Source organism: Mustela erminea, chromosome 10 (genome assembly GCF_009829155.1).
Source record: "Mustela erminea isolate mMusErm1 chromosome 10, mMusErm1.Pri, whole genome shotgun sequence".
NCBI lineage: Eukaryota > Metazoa > Chordata > Mammalia > Carnivora > Mustelidae > Mustela > Mustela erminea.
The window spans coordinates 63,976,402-63,995,950 of record NC_045623.1 but is presented as its reverse complement, the minus strand read 5'-3'; the positions used below and the strand labels follow the sequence as shown (position 1 = coordinate 63,995,950).

Below are 19,549 nucleotides of genomic sequence, written 5' to 3'. Positions count from 1 at the left end.
TAAGGCTCTGTTCCTTCATTCTATTTAAAACCGAAATAGCAACAATAATTCCAAATACATGTATTCTGCTTTCAAAGCTTATAAAGCACTTTCATATTCATGATTTCTGATTCTGGAACAGCCTGGGGAAGGAGCTGTTATAATTAATTATCCACATGCATCCATGTGAGGGACCAAGGTATAAAGGGGTTACATGCTTGCCTAAGGTCACCTGCTTTAAAACCATAATCCAGACCTAAGTCCCCGACTCCGTGCATTTTTTTCTCTCTTTTTAAAGAGATTTTGTTTTTGTTTTTGTAGATTCTTCCTCCTAAGGCATTTGAAGTTCAGCCTTCTTTTCCCTTGAACACCAGAAATCCATCAGGTAATATTTCCCATGTCTTGGGTTCCCGCTACGAAGATCGGTATTAAAAACATGACAGCGACATATTATTTATGGCAATATCCATTGTTACTAAGGGAGACAGACCAAACAATTCCCCATTGTTATAGATGCTACTTTGACTTGACAGCTGGGCAAGTCTGATAGGCAGTTTATTTACTTAGCCATTTAACCAAATAAATGTTTTCATTTTTCTTTCATCTCCTCAAAAGCTAACATTTCGCCCTCAAAATTGCTCCAGCAACACGTCAGTGGAGTATAAATTACCTGCCATTCCCACACCAGTCATTACAATATTATTTTGGTTCTTTTTTCCTGCCCCTATTGACCCAGTCTTTCAAAGACATGTGATTCTCCCAGACGGGAGGGTAGGGGGGAGAAAACAAAATAATTGAAGATAGTTCCCTTTATTGCGAAAACAGAAATGCTGTATGAGATTGGTCCTGAAGCTTCCACCGGTGAAGACGGAGTCTGTTTGTTTCCTCTTGCTGTGGTGCGAGATGACTTTCACTTATCAATAGATGTCCCCCCTACCTACTAAGCATTGTGTGGGTATTTCTAATAAAAAGCAGCTGGGATAAAATGCAAGGGTGATAAGAACAAGACTCCTGCTTTCCAGCTGTATGAAGACAAAGGGGAAAAGAGAGCCACGGATGTGGCTTTCGCTGGATGGTATCCCTTCTTCAAATGTCTGGAAAGGCACTAAGGGATTGCAGTCAGGAGATTCCTTGTTGGGTGGATGAGTGAATGTGACAGAGGTGGGAGCGTCAAACGTGACTTGGGTTGCTAGGGATAGAAGGGCCCAGGAAGGCTCATTTGGACTTCCCTTGGGGTGGGTGGATGGGTGCGGGGGTCTTTGGGGATATGTCTGCAAGGCTGGCATCAGCCTGTTGGCCTGGGATTCTTGAGAGGCAATCGTGATACTGCTAAGCTAAGTGTTCAAAGGGAGAAAACTGTTTCATTGTAGATTACAGTCCAGCCTTTTTGGGGTGGGAGCTATTGACTGTGACTTATAAGTCAACTGGAGACTGGTCATTTTTTGGAACGGAGAGGGGGTTCTGTGAGACCCTCATGGGGATCATTCTGATTAGAGAGCTTAGCTATCAAAATTTTCTTTTCCTACTTTTTTTTTTTTTTTTTTCCTCTCTGAAACTGTTTTAAGGCATATTGAAAACGACCTCCAGATAAAATCCAGCAGCTTTCTGGCACTTCTACGTGGAGATGCCATCTCTATCCGGAGGCATATTGCAAATTAATTATCTGAAGATAGGAAATACAGAGCAAAACCTCCCAGCCAATGGCCTGGGTCCTGATGGTATAATGCATTCCATATCAAGGCAAAATATATAAAATCTAAGGTACTGGGGAACATGTATTGAGCACGTAGGATGATGACAGTGATGCTAGGGCTGATGACAGCTAAGATCTGTTGCGCGCTTTCTATGTGCCACATGTTGTGCTCACCTCATTTTGTCCAAACAATAACCCTCTGAGGAGGACACTGTTTTTATCCTTATTTTCAAAAATAAGATAGACAATTACTATGAAATCTCATTAGGGTTTACATTTCTAAACTCAGTTTCCCTCCAGTGCCCAGATTTTTAAGCTGAGTTTTGAGCTGAGGACTGAGTGTCTGTCTCCCTCCGAGAGACTGAATCACTATCTCTGCTAACCTAGCAGATGATACAAGCCTCTTCTAGAAGGTGAAGAAACCAAGACTCAAAAGAAATTATGGTTCTTGCCCAATATTTCCTGGGCAAACTGGAGTTTGGATCCAAGTTCCAAATTCCAAGCTCTTCCTACTGCCCCATGGTCCGTCCATTTACAACTCTGCCACAGAACAGCCTGAGGCCCCAAGAAAGAGTTGGGCTTGTTTGTCTCCAGCTGAACAGGCTCATGAAGACAAGGGTTTGATACATTGATCTGCAAATGGTGTAAGTCATCTTTGTTTTCTAGAAGAACTTCAATTTTAGGATGATGTTAGCCGTTATACTGATGAATGACTCTTGTCACCTCTAGTTCATTCATCAAATTTTTCAAGACAAGGTTGAGCATGTGAAATAAAACATACACAAGGGGTAGAAAACCTCTTGGGGAATCTTTTTAAGGCATCCACCCATAATCCCCAGCTCTTCTCTTTTCTGGAACATCGACTTTGTCTTTAATTCACCAGCTTCCCAAATAGCTTTGTAAGACAGAATTTTTAAAGGGGTTGTACGTGGCTTTGCATGGTGTGATGTGTTATTATATGCTGTTATACTGATAGAAAACGTGGCAAAATATACAGTATGTTAAGTTCTTTAATCGTAAAATCTATTAGCAAAATACACTTTCCAAACACTGTATTAGCTTTCAGGAACTGTCAAAATAACTTCCATGTGAACTGAGAATGATTTCGAGGCAGACTCAGAATCCATTTATGAATGGTGAAAACTATTTACCATTTTAATGGCTCTGACCATGCTGTTCAGGACTAAAGAAGGGGAGCTCTGTGGGTAGAGCTTTGCAGTCCTACGCATTTATGGAAAACTAGGAAAGTATCTGAAAATTGAACACATTTGTCAAGGAGTGACCTCCAGAATCATGCCTGGGGAACGAGGTGTACTTCTGTCTCCCAAGAAGATTTGCTTCATCAGCTCCTCTTTCTTTTGATCAAATCAGAGGTATTGAAATTCGAGTGCCAAAAGCCACTTCTAGTGTATGTGAGTACACTTCTTTCAAAGTAGCTGCTGATGGGATCTGAAGTGGTTCGGTGGTGAGCCGTACACTGCAGCACAGGTGCAAACAGCAGAGCCTCAAGCAAATGCTACGCATCTTTGAGCTCTGAATTTCACTTTTACGTTAGGAAGGGTGAAGGGGTGCCCGGGCTACCGTGATCGTACATCTCTAGCCATCTAATTTCAAGCACTGCTTGGTTTTGTTTCTTGGGATGTTTGGTTGGTGACCTCTTTAGATCTGTGGAGTGTAGGCAAATGCGGTGACGCTTTGTATAAAAGATGAAAGCATCTGGATCACCTCCCAGTGAGAAAGGAATTGGGGTGGGGGGACCGTGTCCATCTTGGAAGGCTGATGCTTTCTGAAACTGAATCCATGTTGAGGAATGGGGACCGTGCCTCATTCTATCACCACCATCCACTCAGCACGTATCATTAAGAAGAGATTATGACCATTCCCCACTCCTCACCCCTACCCCTACCTAGCAGTGTATGTCAAAGGTCATGCATCCATGAGGAAACACAAGATGGCAAACAGCAGGCAAGGAGAGATGTGCAAACATCAGGGATGGGCTCAGGCAAGGAGAGACGGAGCGGACATCGGGGAGGTGACTTCAGAAATGGAGGGACACGCCAAGGGAAAGCAGAGAGCTTAAGGGTGAAGTAGATAAAAAGAACAGATACCTACCCAGACCTGTGCTATCTAGCTACCGGCCTGCGGACTTATATTATCACCACTGGGCTCCCCACTGGGCTCCCCAAATGGATCACTGTTGGATGAGGCCTGTGATCCATCAGGCTAGAACACAAGAAGATAACACTTTTTTTTTTTTTTGGTCTTTTCAACAACGGAAAGCAGAAGACAGCTGGGCATAAATTCATGCATACATATAATCAGTTATTTTAAAAGGAGGCAGCAACAGCCGTTGGAGGACGCCACACCCACCCATGCAGGGCCGTGCTGAGCGACTCACGAAAGGACAACGCTTTTCAGCTGCTCATTTGATCATCAAAGAAAACGCCCCCTAGGGCCCCATTTAGAATCTGAGACTCTGAGCCAGCATTCTTTCCTATGTGGGTTTCCTGGGCCACTGTCCATTTCATATACAGCAGCTTTAATTGTAAGGAAAAGCAGACCCAGAAAGAACAGACCGGTCACTTACAGCTTCTTGCCCTTCGCTCTTGCTGGGACTTTCAAAGCCCTCTTCAAAGATGTCATCCGTGGTGGGATCGCTGGCATGGGACGCAGATGATTTGGACGGAGAACTCTGTCGAGGGGCGGGGGTTGGAGCTACACAGAGACCAGGCACAAAGAGGGAACATCGTTAGGTGTCTGGCTGTGCCTAAGTACCTCCCACCGAGACCTCGGGGATCTGGTTATGATCAAGTCAAGTCCGGCACTCTGCTTTCTATCCCGAACATCTCCTCTGTACATATTGATCTCGTCCTGTCAGACACTTGACGGGAAGGAGTGGGTGCATACGGTTGGGGCAGGTGGTGGTTCTCTAGGAATGGCCCTTGGATCAGCAGCACGAGCACCTCCGGGAACTTGTTACAGATGCCGTCTTGGACCCCCGCCCCAGACTGATGGGCTCAGAAACTCTATTCGTATAAATATTTGAATAAACAGATCAGAGGATGGGGATGTGCGTTTTGAGCACCTTCAGTTGCCATCAGAAATTTTATGGATGGTATCTCTGATCTGCATAAAGCCTCTTTGAGGTAAGAGTGATTTCAGTTTCACAGCTCGGGGAAGTGAGGTCATGAAATTGCTTGAGGCCCTGTAGCTGGTGACTGGTTGAGGCAGGCCCCGTATCCTTACACATAGTAGGCATGCCTTGAACACGTGTTGAATGAAGAGTGCCTCTGTGATGTGGGAAAATGGGAGGGAGCCGCTGGCAGCTTTATGCCTCACTCCATAAGGACATGAGTCTTCTGTCCTAGCCTTCCCACATGTTCCTCCTCTCATTTGGTCCAGAGGTTATAACAAATATGCCATTTGAAGCTATTCTTCGTTCAATAATTTCTAATTTGGCTCTGAAAACGCCAGTCACTGGCTCAGCCCCAAATGAGGAGGTGGTGAGGCTTGATTTAGTAGCTAAATTTCGAATGGCACTGATAAGGCCCCCTCCCCCGCCATCATTGCCCAGAATTTCCAAAATCTGGCTGCTTATCAGACAGCAAGTGATTATCAAACTTGGTGAGTACCCTTTGCCTTGATGGGTCTATATTTAGATGAACGAAGCTATTTGCTTGGCATTTTGTATTCACTGCATTCTCTAATGCAAATATGGCAAAATGGTGTTGGACCTATTCTTTCCTGATGAAGAAACTGCATCTCTGAGAGGTGAAGGGGCTTTTTCAGGGCCAACAGAGCCATGGAACAGGTGTGCTGAGATTTAACAGAGCTCTGTCTACACTGTCCAGCCAGCTGTGAGCTCTATTTCTACTTGACATTGGCCTTTGCTCTGACTGATCCTCCACTCAAAACATTCTCAAGGTGACGCTCATAGATAAAAGGAAGTCTGTTTTGTTTTGTGAGATGATTATGGAACAGACTCATACTAGTGGGTTTAAGTGAGATAAGCAGTATGAGAACCCCTCAGTGCTTGACAGCTGTTGAATAAGTGTTAATGTAACCGGATTTCCAATTGGGTTTGAAGTGGCTTATTGCTTCCTGAAGGCTGAGAACCTGGGCTGAGCTGCCAATCTGAGAGAGGTTGTACTGGTCCTACCTATCAGAAGAAATCAATCAGAAGTATAATTAGGGGTTCATTTATGCAAGTGTTTTAGCCTTTAGAAGTTTCTTCTAGGATATCTGTATAATCTGAAAGAGTGTTTCTAAATTTGGGGCAGCTGAAATCCTAGGGGGCATCTGGCAAAATCTGGGGTCATTTTTGACTCTCAGGACAAGGGAAAGAGGATGTGTGCTTCTGGCATCTCATGGGCAGGGGGCAGGTACTTTGGTCAACATTCTACAAGTACAGTGCACACCCCACAACAAAGAATTATTTGGCCCCAAATATCAATAAAGCCTAGGTTGCGAAACCATGCTCTGAGACACGACAGTGGCTGAGGGGTCTTTGTTCTGTTCATTTCAATCTCTGTGACTTCTCCCAAATGTCTCCATGCACTAGATGCTACGCTAGCATCATGAGAAGTGTGTGAATGGTTTGGACCCATTTCCTGTCCTCAAGGAACTGAAACTTCCCCTTTATTTGTAGCCGGCATGCAAGCCCATTGCAAGAGAGACACTTGTTTTCAAAAGATGCCTGCTTATTTATGCGTGGTTCTCATTCTCCCAGCATTTCATTTTTTATTCATTACTCTTAGAGCTAATAGAGATGCCCCCACTGTGGAGATCACATGGCCTGAGTGGGAGTAGCTCGTTTATACACATAGAAGGCATTCCTTTTCAGAACTGCCTTCCGAAACTGGCTGAAATGACACTATCTAATTGTGTTAACATTAGATTTTTTGACGATTCTTGCGATTGGCCAAGCAGTGAACCCTATCATCTGTGACAGTAATGAAAATGCCACACTCACTGTTCCATGAGATTTTCTCTTTCCTATCAAGCGTCAAGGCCCGAGCTGAATGACCGGACATCTTTCCAAGCATATGCATGCTCAAGTGTATCTGGGTTCTGACTAGCTGTGTGGTTACGATTTCTGGACGCTTGCAATGGAAAAGCGAGCTAGGACAGAATCACTGAGTGCCTGAATTAGAAGGAGGCACACTGCCTGTCCAAGCCAAAGCAGGCCTTTTACCCATGACACAGCTGAGGTTAAGAAAAGTCACACATTTGCCCAAAGACGCTGCTTTATAGTAGAAGAGCCAACGCTGGAATCCTGGTCCAGGAATTCCGCACAGCATCACTCAATATGCAATTATAATGGTGACAACAATGTTTTAAAGTCAGTGAGGTACACAGTGTGTCATGTACCACTGAATCCTTTTACTATCCCTTAGCCTAAGATAGATGAGGAAATTGAGGCTCACAGAAGTGACTCGCCCACAGGCACAAGACTAGGAAGTGATAAATCTGTTCTCAGGGTTCGTGGCCTAGAGCTTTCTGCTTCACTGCCATTTTTCCTCTTTGACTACCCAAAGCCTTGAGCCAAAATCTGGCTTCAGCTCCACGAGTTGGGTGAGACCTTACGGCTGCTCTGTCTCTCCCCTACATTTTCTACTCTAATTTTTTGGTCCTTGTTGCCCCGACTTTTGAAATTCATTTTCACCATTCATCTCCATTTCAATAGCCCATATCAAAATCTGTGTTTCATAAATGCGGGGTAATGAAAGAATGGGCAGATGGATAAGCAAATTAACAAAAACATAAGCAGCAGAGTGACTGGTAGAAAAAGAACAGGTCTGTATTTAAATCTACCGCACTCCTCGCCCTTGAACCTCACTTTCATTATTGGCCAAACAGGTCCAACAAAACCTATAATAAGCATTATTACGAGTATAAAAGTAATAAAAACAATGTATATGAAGAAGATAGGTATACTTTGTAGCTATTACTATTATTTGTAGTATTATAAAGTTGAGTTGAGTTCTCTGACTCCAGAAACAAGGCATCACTCTCAATGGATTTATGTCTCCAAAGAAGGGCACTCACGTGAATTGGTTGATGGCGTGGTAGAAGTCACAGGGGTCAAATTCAACTGGGAGATGTCAAAGTCATCACAGTCATCTGTATCCTGTGCCACCCCGACTTTGTTGAAGTAACTGGAGAAGGCCTCTGAGGTACAGGTGAGGGAGGGTTGGTCGGGTTTGCGGGAGGGCACGGGTGGAGGCTGGGCCATCTGGAAATCCTTAAACATTTCCTTCCCCATTTTCTGTCTGGGCTTCTCGGTCTGTGGACTTGACCTGGTGGAGTCACCCGTGGTTGGGACGGTTGCAAGGGGGGTGAGGGGACCTTGGAACATGGCGGCTGGCAAAGGCATAACAGTTTGTGTGGGCATGAAGGCGGCTGGCGGAAACTGCCCGGCCACAGTTGGCCAGGGCTGCTGAGTGGCAGGGAAGAGACCCGGCTGGCCCCATGCGATGGGCTGAGCCCCCGGCATCACCTGAGCGACTGGTGGCTGAGCACCCATGGCGATCTGCTGTTGGACGAGGGGCTGCTGGCCCCAGAAGGATGGGAGGACGGCGCCCATTGCAACATAACCTGGAAGGGTGAAAAATGAGAATCAGGCACCTGGGAAAGAATTCATGGGATCAAGGGATCGGCAGAAAGATACTGAGCCACTAGTAGGTGTCAGGCTCCGGGCTACAGACTGTGGATAAGGATGAGTAAGACAAAAGTTCCTGCTCTCATGGAGCATTCCTTCTAGAGAAATGGTCAGGAGAAACCTTTCGAAGGAGTTGATTTGTAGGCGGAAACTGGAATGTGGTGAGTGAGCAAGCCAGACGTATATCTGAGAGATAATGATGGTATTGCTACAATCACTAAAAGTTTCTGAACTCACACAGACGCAGGAGCTGGGTTGTCTCAGTGGAAAAGGAAGAGGACTAGGAATCGGGCACACAGGGGTTTGAATCCTGCCTCCCCTTCTTGCCAGACTGATGGCATAAGCTCTCTAAAAGTCAGGCTCTTTGTTGGAAAGCCAGGTTGTAAGATCGTCATTTTAAACACTGAAGCTGTGTGCCAAAGGAAGAAGAATTAGGAGTGCTGGGGTTTTTGAGGCCTAGGTTAACACTCAGACTGTTGATTCATATCTCTGGAATTCAGGGAGAGCTCCACAAGCTCTCCCAAGCTCTGCCTCCTTATCTGTAAAATGGGCACAAAATACCGTCTACCTCAGGGGCTTGGTTTAAAGGTAAATGGAAATGACATATTTGATGTGGAGTCTTGCACCTGACACAGAATGAGCATTCAGTAAATGTTAGCAGTTAGTGGGATGTGAATCAGAGAGAGCCCAGAAGGTACTTAATACCTTGCTTGGTACATAGCAGCCAAGCAATAAATGGTAGCTCCAGGTATTATCATATGTTATTTCTGTATTGTTCCTATGCCAATTTTAGGTGACTGTCCACTTATGCAGGAGCCCCTCGTACAGTGGCCTAGGTTGGGTAATGTGCAACTCCAAGGGGTCTACTCACATCCGTTACCATGTTAATTGTTGGCGGTACTAATTCCTTTCAGGTGAGAATAAAATCATTTTTTAAAAGAGCACAAGTAACACTTTTCACAGTAGCAACAGTAACACATTTTTTTCCACTTGCTACATGCCTCTAACTTCTAGGTTCAGTATTAGATGTTTCACATCCTCACTCCAGAGATAAGGAAACTGGTGCCCAGAGACGGACGGTCTGTGCTTGGGGTCACGCAGCCAGCATGAAGGGGGATCAGGACCTGAACTGAGGTCACCTGTTCCCAGAGATAGCATTCTTCCCTCCGCATGACACGGCCCCAACTTGATGGCCTACTTTGCACCATAAGCACATCTGGTCTGGTTGCTCACCTCAGGTTGCAGCTAACTGTGGGCGGGCCCAGAGAAACTCCTAGGTGCTTCCAATGACTCCTGCCCTTCTCAGAGGGCACTGCGGCCACACGCCTGTGCAGTTGAGCCCAAGACACAGATGCCCAGGCCAGGCAGAGAAGAGCAGAGAGAAGCTGGCTTGACCTGACTTCCCAAAACCAGGCTTTTCATGGCTGTCAGAAGGAGTTTGCAGGTGTACGGCAGTGAGGCCAGGGAAGGAAAGTGGGTGCATAGTATCCTAGCAACTTCCAGGGGGAAGGCAGACAGGCACTGTGGCGCTGATCGTGTCATGATGTCGTGATGTCAGGGACTCTGGAGAGCTCAGAGAAACCTCACTCATGAGGGCTGCCTCACTCAGGCTCTAGTCTCAGATCCCCTGGCCCTCGACTGATGGCTAAGGAGTGGGGACAACATTCCATGACCGGCCACTTCCTTGCGAGGTGACAGCAGGATCCAGAGAAGCGGAGACGGGGCACCAGGGCTTCCTGCGGAAGAGGTCAGCAGTATGCCGGCCATGCCGAACAGACCGTATCCTTCCACGACCACGCAGCCCTAGTGCATGTAGTGAAGAGGCATGGGGCTGGTATTTCAGCCGGGAGAGGGGCGTGCATTGCCTCTCACCTCACACGCCACATAATAAGGCAGTGACTTGAGTCCACCAACAGACTCAGCACTTTGTAACTGCTTTTCTCATTTTCTGATTCGCTTTGATGGGGCCCAGTGGTTCTCAATGGAGGGAGGGGGTGGTGATAAGGACATTAGTGGGGTGTATTTTGGCTGTCAGGATAACTTGCTAGAGGGAGACACTACCCGCACTTAAGAGGCGGGTTATCCTATAATGTGTGAGACCAATGTGCACAACAAAGAATTCCCCCATGTTCTGTCTACGATTATTTGAGTATGGGCAGGACGTTGAATTACCTAGAAATTCAAAGTTTCTTTGCACAGTTTGAGTGCACTTAGTTTTTCAGGACTGTAACAACTGTGTGCCTTGAGGGCAGACTGTATTTTATTTTTGTTTGGAACAGGGCCAAGAGTTGTTCAACATTTGGGAACGTTGTGGTTCCCGACAGAAATACTTCCCATGGTGTTCGAGCGGGCACAGCGTTCCTGGGTCCTTCTGCACCTGCGGCAACTCTGAAGACAGGTCTACACATCTGACCACTTTGTAGGACCTCTAGTGCGGTTGCACCTGGGTATTTTCCTTATTGAAATCGATGTCCTTTTATTATAAATGAGTTTTTATAGATTTCCTCCTTGAAGCACAATGATGGCAGCATATCGACTTTTAAAAAAACTGTGGGTTAAGTGATATTATCTATGAATTTCAGTTCAAGAATTTAAAGAAAACTTTACAAATATCTGTCCTAACAGGGGGGCACTGGGTCTGACGGGATGGACACAGATCTTTCAATGGCCTCAATCCTGATGCCCGTTTTGGTGACGGGATGGGCAGTCTCAGCCTCCCGCCAGGCTATCCTTCACTCTGCTTCCACTCCGCCCCCCCGCCACCGATGCCATCGCAGGACTGCTCCAAAATGCAAACAGAGTGCTTCACTGCCGGGGGCATAGTGTTTAGATGCCCAAGCGAGTTTTCGGAGACTTCAGGGATCAGGCCCCTTCCCAGCTCTCCATGCCGTTTTCACTGGCACCTTTCCCTGGGGCAGCAGCCGCACACACAAACACCCCTCACTCTCTCCATCTCTGCTCGTGCTTCTGCCTGGAAAGCCACCCCTACTTTACGTGGCTGTGCCTTACGGACTCCCTGAGAATCAGCTCAGCGTCACCTCTGCCGGGCGCCTTCCCTGCCCTCTGGACTCCATTGGTTCTCCTTCTCTGGGCTTCTGCAGACCCCAGTGTTCATCTCTCTGATGGCACGTGTCACACTGAGTTGTAACTGTCCCGTTATTCTGTCTTCCCTATTAGACAAGCAACCACCTGCTAGTAGGAACGCTTTATTTTCTCTTTCCCTGTCCTCTGTGTCTAACGCCATCTGGGACGCTCCTCAGCTGCTCCATAAATGCCTGAGCCTGGAGGAAGTCTCTCTGTAAAGGTGAGTGAGTCATAGCAGAATCAATGCCTTCCCTGCACTTGGCCAACTGAACAATTAAACTCCAAGATCGGTAAGTGCTGTGATCTCTGATGATTCTACTGTTGGTGGCAGGTTTTTCGTTCCTACTGTCTCCCCCCCCCCAAGCAACCAACAGATGGGCTGTGCACACTTTTCTGGAGAGAGCTATTAACATGTCTCCCTGGCTTCATGCCATCTGCTTCAGACCCAAGTACAATATCCAAAAGAGAAAAAAAAAAAAAAAGCAGCACAGGGTAATTGGGTATCATGTTTGGGACCTTGCAGGTCTCACTCGCTTTTGCCTGGGGATGGGGGGGTGGGGCATGGTCTCTGCAGCCTGGGCCCTTCCCAGACCTGTGAGCTCAGGTTCTCCGGCCACGTGGCATTGGACATGCCTGATGGGACCCCTCGGTAGCCGCCTGCGGCAGCACTGGACAAGACAAGCCACTTGGTGGCTGCCACAGAAGCCACTTAGCAGCTTGGTAACACTGACTCATTAATGTTCGACAGTGGCGGGAGGAGGTGCCACGGAGCATCTGTTTATGCCACGGAGTTCAGATCAATCATAAATCTCCTCGCTGCGAAGTGAAAGGGAACACCTGCATCACTGCCTCGCAGTTAGATCTCGAAGGAGGCTTGGCAATTGCAGTTTATAACCAGATGCTTGCACCTGGGGATACCTTATTATCTGAATTTTAAAAAGTAGACTAAATGTGAGAAGAACAGTGACATTTAAGGGACTCCCCCAACACATACGCAGAATTTGTATGGTAATGCTTATTTACGTGATCCCATCCATCCAACCATCCATTCATTTGAAAAGAGCCCTCCTGGGTGTGAAGCACTGTTTCAGTCTCTGGAGATGCAGTGAGGACAAAACATTAAAGAAAAAAAAATTCCTTGGCCTCGTGGAGCTTACATTTCTGGCACTGATCCTCACAACGAGCCTTGTGTAGTTGGTATCGGTATTTCTTTACACTGTGTCTGAGATAGTGCAGCAGGCAGAGAGGACGGCTTGAGGCAGCGACCAAAGGGCACAGTGGGGGGCGGTGGGGAGAGCCAGCGCTCCTAATGGACAAGCTAGCAAACATCTGTTGACTGCTTACTTACAGAAACACCGCCAAGCACTGTTTGATGCGTATTAACTCATGCAGTCGTCAGACCAGCTCTATGCGGTGGAATGACCATCCCCATTTTACAGATAAGCTCCCTGAGGCTCAGAAGAGATTCAGCGGAGCGTGACACAGTTGGCTAGTGGCAGCATCCGTATTTAATCACAGTACATACTCGACGCCCCCAGGCCAGCTGGGCCATGTGCAGTTAAGAGGCCAAAGATCTAAACTTCATTACACAGGTGTTTTTCTAAATATTCTAGGAAGGTTAAAGGAAAAAAAATATAGGTCAGAGAAGACATTTTCTTCTACTTAAAAAATAAGAGTCATGATAATAATAACCGTAGCAACAAGAGCTGCCTTTGCTGATGGAAGCCTCTACGGGGTGCCAGCAAATTTCAAGATGCTTCAGTTTGTTTTCTCATTCAATTCTCACCATATTATTGCAAGGGAAGTATTATTTTCGATCCATTTATAAAGATTCAGAAACTCTGGGGGTGCCTGGGTGGCTCAGTGGGTTAAGCCTCTGCCTTCGGCTCAGTTCATGATCTCAGGGTCCTGGGATCGAGCCCTGCATTGGGCTCTCTGCTCAGCAGGGAGCCTGCTCCTCACCGCCCCCCCCCCCCACCTGCCTCTCTGCCTGCTTGTGATATCTCTCTGTCAAGTAAATAAATAAAATCTTAAAAAAAAAAAAAAAAAAAGATTCCGAAACTCTGGCTTTGGCGGGTTAAGTAATTTGCTCAGGAGTTTAAAATGTCCATAGACAAGCCCAGATCCAAACCGAGTGCACTGGATGCAAAATCTCCCAGGGGTCCATCAGTACCGCTGCTCGTGTCCCTGGCTCTCCACCCCTGGCTGGACAACTGGGAACAGGTAGATGGCGCCTTAGTGTCTGCAGAGATTTTTAGGGCCTGTTCAAGGAGGAAAAGGCTGCTGGCTGACCACTCCCTGAAGTCTTCTTTTGTTCCTCAGCCTAACTGATACAGAAGCAGGCACTTGGCAAAGCAAAAATGTGCTCTCTGAAATTAATTTTACACTTCCACTCTCAACACGGAGGTTGTGGAGGTCATCTCCCGGTAATGTACCGATTTTTTTCTTTAGCAGCTGAAGAAACTGAATCTGGACATGAAGTGGCTTTTGTCCGGAGTTTGCAACACAGCTGGTCAAGTAGCAAGATTGAAACCCAGGTCTTCAAGTCCTGATGTGACCCAGGCTCAGGAGAAAGCCCAGAGCGGTGGTGTGAGTGGCGTGGGTGGGTCCTTGGGTGCTTTTACTCACATTAGGGCCGGGAGCCACGTGACTGTGTCACCCGCATTGACAGAGAAGGCGATGGAGACTCCTCACCTAGACACCTTCACCTGGACACCTTCCTGGCTTCCTGCCTCACCCCTTCTCATCTGCTCACAGCTCACCTTGGCACGTGTCCCTCCTGACCACAGTCTCCATTTACACTTGTCCTCCACCTGGGCCGAGGCCCCCGCACTCCACTCTGCATTTTCTTCTGGCCACACCACTTACCGTTTGCAGACATATTATAGAAATTAGTTATTTTTACGCTGTTGCTTGTCTCCCCAGTAGAAGGGAAGTTCTCTGAGGGCAGGACCCGTGTCTGTTGTATTCATGGACACACCCCAGGTACCTAGAACAAGGCCCAACTCCTGTGGGCACTCAGTGAATACTTATGGAAGGAACACATCGGCAAGTTGCTTTTGGGGTCTCGAGTTCCCATGACCTGCCCCAGGACATCTTCACGGGTCAGATAATGAGGGCAAAGCATGGGTAGTCTCAACGCAGGAAGGTGATATATTTCTGAAAGAAAACTGTTCTTCTTCTTCTTCTTTTTTTTTTTTTTAATTTTATTTATTTGGCAGAGAGAGATACAGCAAGAGAGGAAACACAAGCAGGGGGAGAGGGGGAAGAGTGAGAAGCAGACTCCCTACCAAGCAGGGAGCCTGACACAGGCTCGATCCCAGGACCCTGGGATCATGACCTGAGCTGAAGGCAGACGCTTAATGACCGAGCCACCCAGGACCCCCTGGTATTTTTCTTTAAAAGACCGTATTTTATCACACTATTCTCAAGGAAATTTTAATATCCATCTGAGGTAAGGAAGACTAGTCATCACCACTGTCCCATTTTAGGGATGGGTAAAACCAATCTGACTGGGAAGCTTAGCAATGAAATGTCTGGGTTTCTTGCAGATGCTAAAGTGTTAGAGCCAATGGCTACCAATCTCTGTTGCTTCTGAAAATTCTTAATGATCTCTGGGCTCGTGGGGAATAATTTTAACTACTTCAGAACAGAGTACGAATTTTTACTTCACTTCAAATAACAGCAAGGTTCATATTTGATGGCAAGAATTTGCTTCTAACACTATGTAATGAAAATTAATTTTTTATAGGAAAAAACGCCAGAAGATGTGTAATTGAAAATATTCAGGCTTGGGGCACCTGGGTGACTCAATCGGATAAGCGTTGGGGACTCCTGATTTCAGCTCAGGTCCTGGATCTTGGGTGTTGTGAGACTGAGCCCCACGTCGTCAGGCACCACGCTTAGCAGTCTGCCTGATGATTCTCTCTCTCTCCCTCTGTCCCCCTCCCCCTGCTTGCATGTGCACGCTCTTTCTTCCTCAAATAACTACATACATAAAATTGAAAAAAGAAAATATTCAGGATCCCCTGGCTATATATAAGGAATAGATAGAAAGAAGAAGCCACAGATTTTCAAATATGTAGCTAAAGAAAGAGAACAGTCTTTAAGGCTCTCATGTATGTAAAGAGCAGAATACCACCTGTGGCCACATCCCAAGCAGAGTGGCCCGGCTAAGTGGAGTGCCTGATGTCCTGGAAACAAGTTATATGTATTTACCCTGCTGTAAAAGTAGTATATATATTTTAACAGATGCTTGGAAAACAGAACAAAAACCTTCAAAATCACTAAGAGCCCCATCACCTTCCTAATTCACTCTTAGAAATCTGCTCTCTCCCCTTAGCATACCGCTTTGCCCCGAGAACCTCCCCATTCTTGAGTCTCTACAAGGAGGCAGACGCGTCCTATCAGTCCGATCTCCAGAAGTCTGTGGAGGCTCCTGTCCCCGACTTGCCATCCTCCCTTCCTCTGGCTGAGATGGACAGGAGGAAATGAACTTGCGCTGAACGTGGCATGGTCAGGTATGGCCTGGGCTCCCTGAAGCTGTGTACTGAGTGCCCTAGAATCTTGACCTTTCCAGGTGAAAGGGATTTGGACACGCCCAAATCCCAGCCTACAGCGTCTCACAGATTTGTAAACACTCCCCCACCTCCCAGTGGTGGCTTCTCCATGTCATCTGAAGAGTCACGAGGAGAGGCTGGTGGCTCCACAGGTGTCTGGGCTAATTGGACAGCCGGTTCAAGTCAACCCTTTCTCTCCCCTGGCGGCGGGAGGCCAGAGGAAGGGAAGCAGGTGGAGCGCCGCTTACCTGAGGGTACAGCAGCAGTGCCGAAAGGTACAGAACTAAACATGTCTGCACTCGCCGGGAGTGTCTGCGATGAAGACGGGATAAAGGCATCACCTGGAGTTGCAGGAGTCTGTCAGACAGAGAGAGGCAGAGGGCGTGTGAGGCTGCTGGGAGACCCGGCTCAGCACTCATCCAGGATGGGAGGCAGCAGGTGCAGGAAGGAAGGGGTGGGGGTGCTGCCAAAGCCAGCCGCATTCCAAGCCACAGATGTGGTGGGCAGCCCATGAGCTGGCTGTAGACACTGACCATAGATCAGGAGACAGGATACCTACCTTTAGAGCGGCTGTGATCATGAAGGGAGATCATGCATTTATATCACTTAGTATTGGGCTGAGGCACGTTAGCCCGTGCTCAGTAAACAGGGATCAGTATCACAACTCTTTGGTGTGAGCCCCTGCCCTTTGGGGGTGTTATTCCAGCCATCAAATTATGCCACAATACGTGGTTTTCAGCCTTTAGAGGTGGTCAGCTGAAATTGACACACACCCACGCAGGACCTACTGCGAGCCTAGCTCAGGGCTTGTCACATAAGACGTGGTAAAGAGCCTGACTAAGTGCACCAACAAAGTTTAGCGACTAGAGCAGAGATCCTCGTCTCCTGGTGCCTCCCAGAATTCTGCTTGAATCTTTATGTGCAAAGACAAAGAAGTATTTTCAAGTAGATGATAACAAAACCTGAACCCTGAGGATCAGGGAATGAGACATGACCAGTCCATGCTGGGATCTGAGAGAGGTCTGTTGCAGGAACTGGTGGGTCAGGTGAGGGGTACCGAAATAAACCCGACAGACGGGAGGGATACTGAGGGGTATCCTTGATGCTCAGCCCTGAGCATCAGTACTTGGGTTTGTAAAGGCCCACACCCATTCACAACAGGCTTTTGCCCACAAAGTATGTCTATTTGATGCCACAATATCCTTATTTTTCTTTTCCCCTTGGAATAGACTGGGGCAAGCAATTAATCCCGAAACCATGGCAATTCAACAAGGCCATTTTTAGACCAGCAGCCTGCGGGAGGAAGGGCATTGTTCTGGGGTTTATTAAATACCCATTTGGACTGCACTCGGGTTCAGGGCCAGAAACACAGCCATGTGCTGCTGCATTAAGCACTTTTAAACACAATCGATGCCGATCTGTTTTCCCCATGTGACCCTGGGGGAGCCCCATGCCCCCTCTGGGCCTCAGTCTGCTCATCTGTAAAATGAAGGGCATGGGTCAGAAGGTCTCTTCAGGCCTTTCTAGCTCCACAGCTGGAGTTTCTCAGTGCCCAAGATGCAGCTGTCACCCCCGGGACAGAAGAGAGAAAGAGACTGGTTAGAGCCATCCCAGCTTCTCCGTAGACAGGAGCTGCTTTCTGCACAGTCAGATCTGCTCAGGACATCAGGTGTCGGAAGCAGGGTGTGGCAGCTGTGGGCAGTAAAGTCTCGTGCCATCTGTTCCCAGGGGTGAGGTTATAGCCTTTCCGCTGGGAGGCGCATCTCGCCAATGAACCCGAGCACCATCCCTAGGTCTCTGCAGGACCGCGCAAAGCCCAGAGGCGCTGCCCACCCCCCAAGCACCTTCTGCAGGTGCAGGTGCAGCTCCCTGCTCTCTATGCGTCCCCCACCTCCGGGGAGTGGGCAAGGGAGGACCTGGAGGGTCCATCTCCATTCTGTTCTTTTCTGTGGCCTTGAATGCAACCATTTCTCAAAGCACTGGGATTCAATTTTGTTTCGGGTTTCATTCTTTTTTCTTCTTTTCATTTTTCAACTAGGGTTCCCCGCCATCTCTGTCCCTCTGCAAGCAGTGACTTACAATGACAAGCAATGGGATAGATACCCCGCTGCAACTCCATCTGGGAATCCAAAGCTTCAGGAGAAGCTCAGTTCAGCCGGGTGGCCAGGGGGGCAAGGGAGGAAGGAGGAGATAAAACGAGGAGGGAGAGAGGACAGAAAGAAGGCAGGAGGTGGGACAAGGCAGAAGATACTGGGGGAGAAGGTGCTTCCTTTCCTGGGACGAACACCTGGCTGGGTGGGCTCTGGGTGGGGACCGACAAATGGCCCATCATGCCTGTGGTCTTGTTGAACTTCTTGTCCATATTCCCAACTGGACCTTGCTTGCAAGGACCTCATCCCGTTTAGGTCTTTCTGCCCTGCCCAGCAGAAAAGTAAGTACCCAACGGGGTCCTCTAACTGCTGATGCATGGTTTCACTTACTTCTTGAAACAGAAGCAGGTATCCTAATTCCTTTAAAAAGCAGCAGAGGAAACCGAGGTTTAGGAGAGCGGGTTAATTTGCCCAAATCACGCAGCTTGCAAGAGGCCGAGGTGAAACCCGCCAGCAGCCCTCTTTGGCCCAAAGCCCACGTTCTTGCCACCATGCTGCTGGAGAAGGAAAGGGGCGGGGCGGAGGGCTGAGCTGCAGTGCATACTTACGGGGGGAGAGGTTATATCAGGAGGGGTGGACATGTCCCCAAAAAGTTCTAATTGGGTCACAGCCTGAAAAGACAAAAAGAGAGTGATGTCACCACAAGAGAAGTCGAGGCTGCTGGGCACTGCTTTAAAACAGTATGACAGGAAGACCCTTGTTTCTTTGTCGTCATGATTATACACACAATAAGCCCAACTGGTCATTGCCCTTACCTCCTGATGCTAAAGACAACACCTGGGAGGCAGCCAGAATCAATTCTCCCTTCAGTGTGTCTGGCAGCATACCTGGGCTTAGTTAAGGAAATTCGGGCTTATCCACCTCCCATAACCCATCACCCTGCTTCGCGCTGACTTGCCATCAAGGGCAGTGTTCTCTCTCTCTTCTCCAGGAGATAAAGGCAAGAGGGTGATTCCCTCACTGCTTTCCTTCTCTGCGTGCACACACACGTACAAAGTGCCTTCCAGGAGCCAGATACAATGAGACGTGACACTTTGTAGCCACTTCTCACAGCAAATGCTCCCAAGACCATGAACCTGTGAGAAAAGGATCATCATCCCCATTTTTACAGATGAGCCAACTGAGTCTCACAGAAGTGACCTCAAAGTTACCCAGGTCAGGACTGGAATGTTCCGCCTACGGAGCATGTAGTCAAATGACAGTCTCTGAAAGAGTCAGTCTTCAGGATAAAAAATGTCATTGGAGGAAAAGAAAACATATCATTTAATACCAAGAAGGGCATCAAAAACAGCCTAGTATATACACTATTAATCACTGCTAGGAACTTCACGACTGCAGACACTGTATCCTCTCTATCCCCATCCATCATACAGGACTGTCTGAGGAAGGCCAGCCAGAGCAGCAGAAGCAAGCCTTTAAGATA

At 47.6% G+C, this 19,549-nt stretch overlaps 1 protein-coding gene across 7 annotated transcripts in view; it reads right to left on the bottom strand.

The window, feature by feature from the left end:
* Window positions 1-19,549, bottom strand: part of DAB1 (DAB adaptor protein 1) — a 1,141,681-nt gene that overhangs the window by 8,276 nt on the left and 1,113,856 nt on the right. For 6 of the 7 annotated variants that reach the window (XM_032302343.1, XM_032302348.1, XM_032302349.1 and 3 more), the window contains 5 exons: window positions 18,675-18,737; window positions 16,225-16,333; window positions 7,721-8,269; window positions 4,260-4,387; window positions 3,785-3,895 (listed from right to left, as the gene is read on the bottom strand). In XM_032302343.1, the coding sequence (XP_032158234.1) occupies window positions 3,800-3,895; window positions 4,260-4,387; window positions 7,721-8,269; window positions 16,225-16,333; window positions 18,675-18,737 (945 nt within the window). In that variant the 3' untranslated portion in view covers window positions 3,785-3,799. The remainder of the gene's footprint in view (window positions 1-3,784; window positions 3,896-4,259; window positions 4,388-7,720; window positions 8,270-16,224; window positions 16,334-18,674; window positions 18,738-19,549) is intronic. The other variant, XM_032302347.1, reaches the window with a different exon arrangement.